The 2,914-nt window shown below is 34.1% G+C and overlaps 1 protein-coding gene across 2 annotated transcripts; it reads right to left on the reverse strand.

Moving 5' to 3' along the window:
* Positions 1 to 374: 374 nt before the first annotated feature.
* LOC140837423 (uncharacterized) lies at positions 375 to 2,775 on the reverse strand. 2 transcript variants are annotated; one of them, XM_073203578.1, is made up of 2 exons: positions 2,585 to 2,775; positions 375 to 1,091 (listed from the first exon to the last, which is right to left on the reverse strand). In XM_073203578.1, the coding sequence occupies exon 2, from the start codon at positions 1,042 to 1,044 to the stop codon at positions 745 to 747; it is 300 nt and encodes a 99-aa protein (XP_073059679.1). In that variant the 5' UTR covers positions 1,045 to 1,091; positions 2,585 to 2,775; the 3' UTR covers positions 375 to 744. The 2 variants fall into 2 exon arrangements, with proteins under 2 accessions (XP_073059679.1, XP_073059678.1); XM_073203577.1 differs by having other exon boundaries at positions 375 to 1,097; positions 2,585 to 2,767.
* Positions 2,776 to 2,914: the final 139 nt, after the last annotated feature.

The following is a 2,914-nucleotide window of genomic DNA, read 5'->3' on the forward strand; positions in this document are numbered from 1 at the left end:
ATTATTATTTTGAATTTCATATTTATTGTATTTTACTTTTTGATGAATAAAATAATAGATTTATTTAACTAACAATAATTACTTATAGTAAGAAAAAATTTTCTTTTCTCGATTTATATCATCCGATATATTTAAATCCGTTTACATAAAAATTAGGCCAAATTAAACAAATAAATTAAAATACCATAGTTGACGTTTAAGGGTCCTCTTTTCTTTGAAATTTTATTTTAAATATTTGATTTATAAAGAAATACAAATGTATAGTATGTCACAATATTATATGAGTGGGTCTTATGCGAGACCGTCTCACGTAACTAATCTGTGAGACGGATCAACCCTACCCTTATTAACAATAAAAAATAATACTCTTAACATAAAAACTTATACTTTTTCATGGATAACTCAAATAAGAGATCCGTCTCACAAATTCGACCCATGAGACCGTCTCACATAAGTTTTTGCCATATTATATATATATATATATATATATATATATATATATATATATATATATATATATATATATAGACACACACACACACACCTAAAGGAGACAAAGTTCAATCCTTAAACAAATAACATCGTCGTACTAATTAAATATCGATTTACACCAGAATGGTAGGAAAAAAGAACCCGAGATTAACCCAAAGCTCCATTCTGGGGAGTCCACACCAAAGAACTAGCGGAAAAGTTGGCAAAGGTCTTTCTTTGTTTTCGTACTCCACATGCTCACGATTTTTTCGATTAACGTTCCAACAAGACTTCATCAAAGTTCCAGTCGCGTACAAGGTCCCTTCTAACAGCATGACTTCTTACCAGTCGAGGGGCACCCGAGGTGACCCCAGTACTTGGGACTGTAGGTTGAGGCATCACTTTAGAGGATGTGATGCTCGGATTAGCTCTATGATGTTGTAATGAAGTTTTCTTGATCAAGCAATTGGCGATTGCGGAACAACGTCCCTGGTCAGAACTTGATGCGGAGTAGCTTCTGAAGGAGTGTGACGGACTTTCTACGCCATGGCAAACAAGACACGCTAGACTCATATTGGTCCTGCAAGAACTATATCAAAACAGGGTCGTCTTTGGATGCCCTGTACCTGATTAAAATATTGGAAGTAGTAAATACCTTTCATTAATATTTTTATAATAAAAGAAAAACCGTAGGATGCGTGCTTGGGAAAAACGTCTGCAGTGACTACCATGGATAAAAGGAGTAAAGGCTGTACTTGAAGATAAATGATGCAGCTGAAGTCAGGCATTTGGTTCTGCTATTAATGTTAATACAAGAGTGACCGTAAAATTTCATTACATTCATAAAGTACCAAAGTTTAGGATCTGAATTGCTTCATGTTTCCATTGGCCAAAATTCAAAAATACTTCTTCAAATGCCAAAAAGAACTCAACTAAGGGGATTAGCCATCACCATATAAGCATCGAACGAATTTTAAGATGCGATAAACTAGTGAAAAACCAAAACACGGCAGGTTTCTCACGATATAACTGCATGTTTTGACTTATTTATTTATTTTTGAGGACTAGAATTCCAACTACCGGGTCATTCATCAAAAGGCAAGAAACGGCTAGTTTGAGTATATATATGAATCTGTACACATAGCTTTTGGATGGCAAAGCAAGCGGATTTTCTAAGAGCACACACTTTATATCAATTCCCAGTTGTATGGTATCCACTTCTTATTTCCTGAGTCATTCAATTAACTCACTTCCTCTCCTTCATAACGCAAATAAACTTTGAACTCGATCATCACAAAGATAGAACAGCTAATAGGAGAAAAACAGCACACATCCAAAATATAAAGATTATTATGGCAAAAACATAATGCAAGATATAGAAATCAGAGAGAGAAAGATCACCATGAGTTGAAATAATACGAAGACAAAAATTACAAACATATACGAGAAGCTGAATGTGCACCGTAACCTTTCGGTTAAATAACCTACATTCAACGAGAAGTAGCCCGGCTCCAATTAAAACCATAAAACTGGCAACTTAAAGAAAAATCCCGCTCCAAAAACAAAGTAACTCCGTTTTCACTTGCTCCAAGATCATATCACTACACCTCAACAGTCAATACATCTAATCGGATGTCTAAATGTACAAATTTTAAGGTTTAACCAACAAGGAACAAGAAACTAATGGCAAAATCCAAGAAGCATGAAACTAAAAACCGAAAGAAAAATGTAGCCCATCATTCAACTTGCATAATTAAGAAAATGTAACATATTTAAGCTAAAATACGTACAAATCAAACACGCCCACTTCAAGGACAAAACACAGCAAAGAATTAATCTGCAAATCAGTTTCACAAAGAATCATATATGGCTCACCAAACAGCAATCAAAATCAAATTAAAATCACATTTCACATAATAAAGCTAAATAAAATCAGGTAAATAACAACTTAATCTATCTTTTATCAATCAAGAAACAGAAGACAGCAGAAACCAGTTGGGAATATAACTGAACAATCAATTCGCGGCGACACAAGAAGATGGCAATGTAAGAAAATTAAAACCCGAGACTAGTAATGGGAAGAGTAAACATAAAAGGGATCTGAGAAACAAACCTGGAACTCCGTTAAATTATAGTCAATAACTGTCTGGAGTGAGTGTGGCTGTTAGGTTAGGTTTGATTCCTAGGCAGCGCTGAATCTTGGAAAAAGCATCGTCGGATTCAACACTGAATTTAATAATGTGTCTGTGTGTATATATACCCTGAGGAGAGATAATAAAGGATAATCGGATGAGCTGACTTTTGGTGGTCAAGAAATTATAGGAAAAGCATATTGGGAATAATATATTTAATTTTAGAAACAAAAAAAGAGAGGGTTGAATATATCCTGCTACTATAATTTAAGAGCAACATGGCAATCACTTCTCATTCTCATATTCAATTT

Source organism: Primulina eburnea, chromosome 7 (assembly GCF_022965805.1).
Source record: "Primulina eburnea isolate SZY01 chromosome 7, ASM2296580v1, whole genome shotgun sequence".
Taxonomy (NCBI): domain Eukaryota; kingdom Viridiplantae; phylum Streptophyta; class Magnoliopsida; order Lamiales; family Gesneriaceae; genus Primulina; species Primulina eburnea.

Bases quoted from the DNA above. Each gene is read 5' to 3' on its own strand.
- LOC140837423 (XM_073203578.1), bottom strand. From the start codon at position 1,044: ATGAGTCTAGCGTGTCTTGTTTGCCATGGCGTAGAAAGTCCGTCACAC.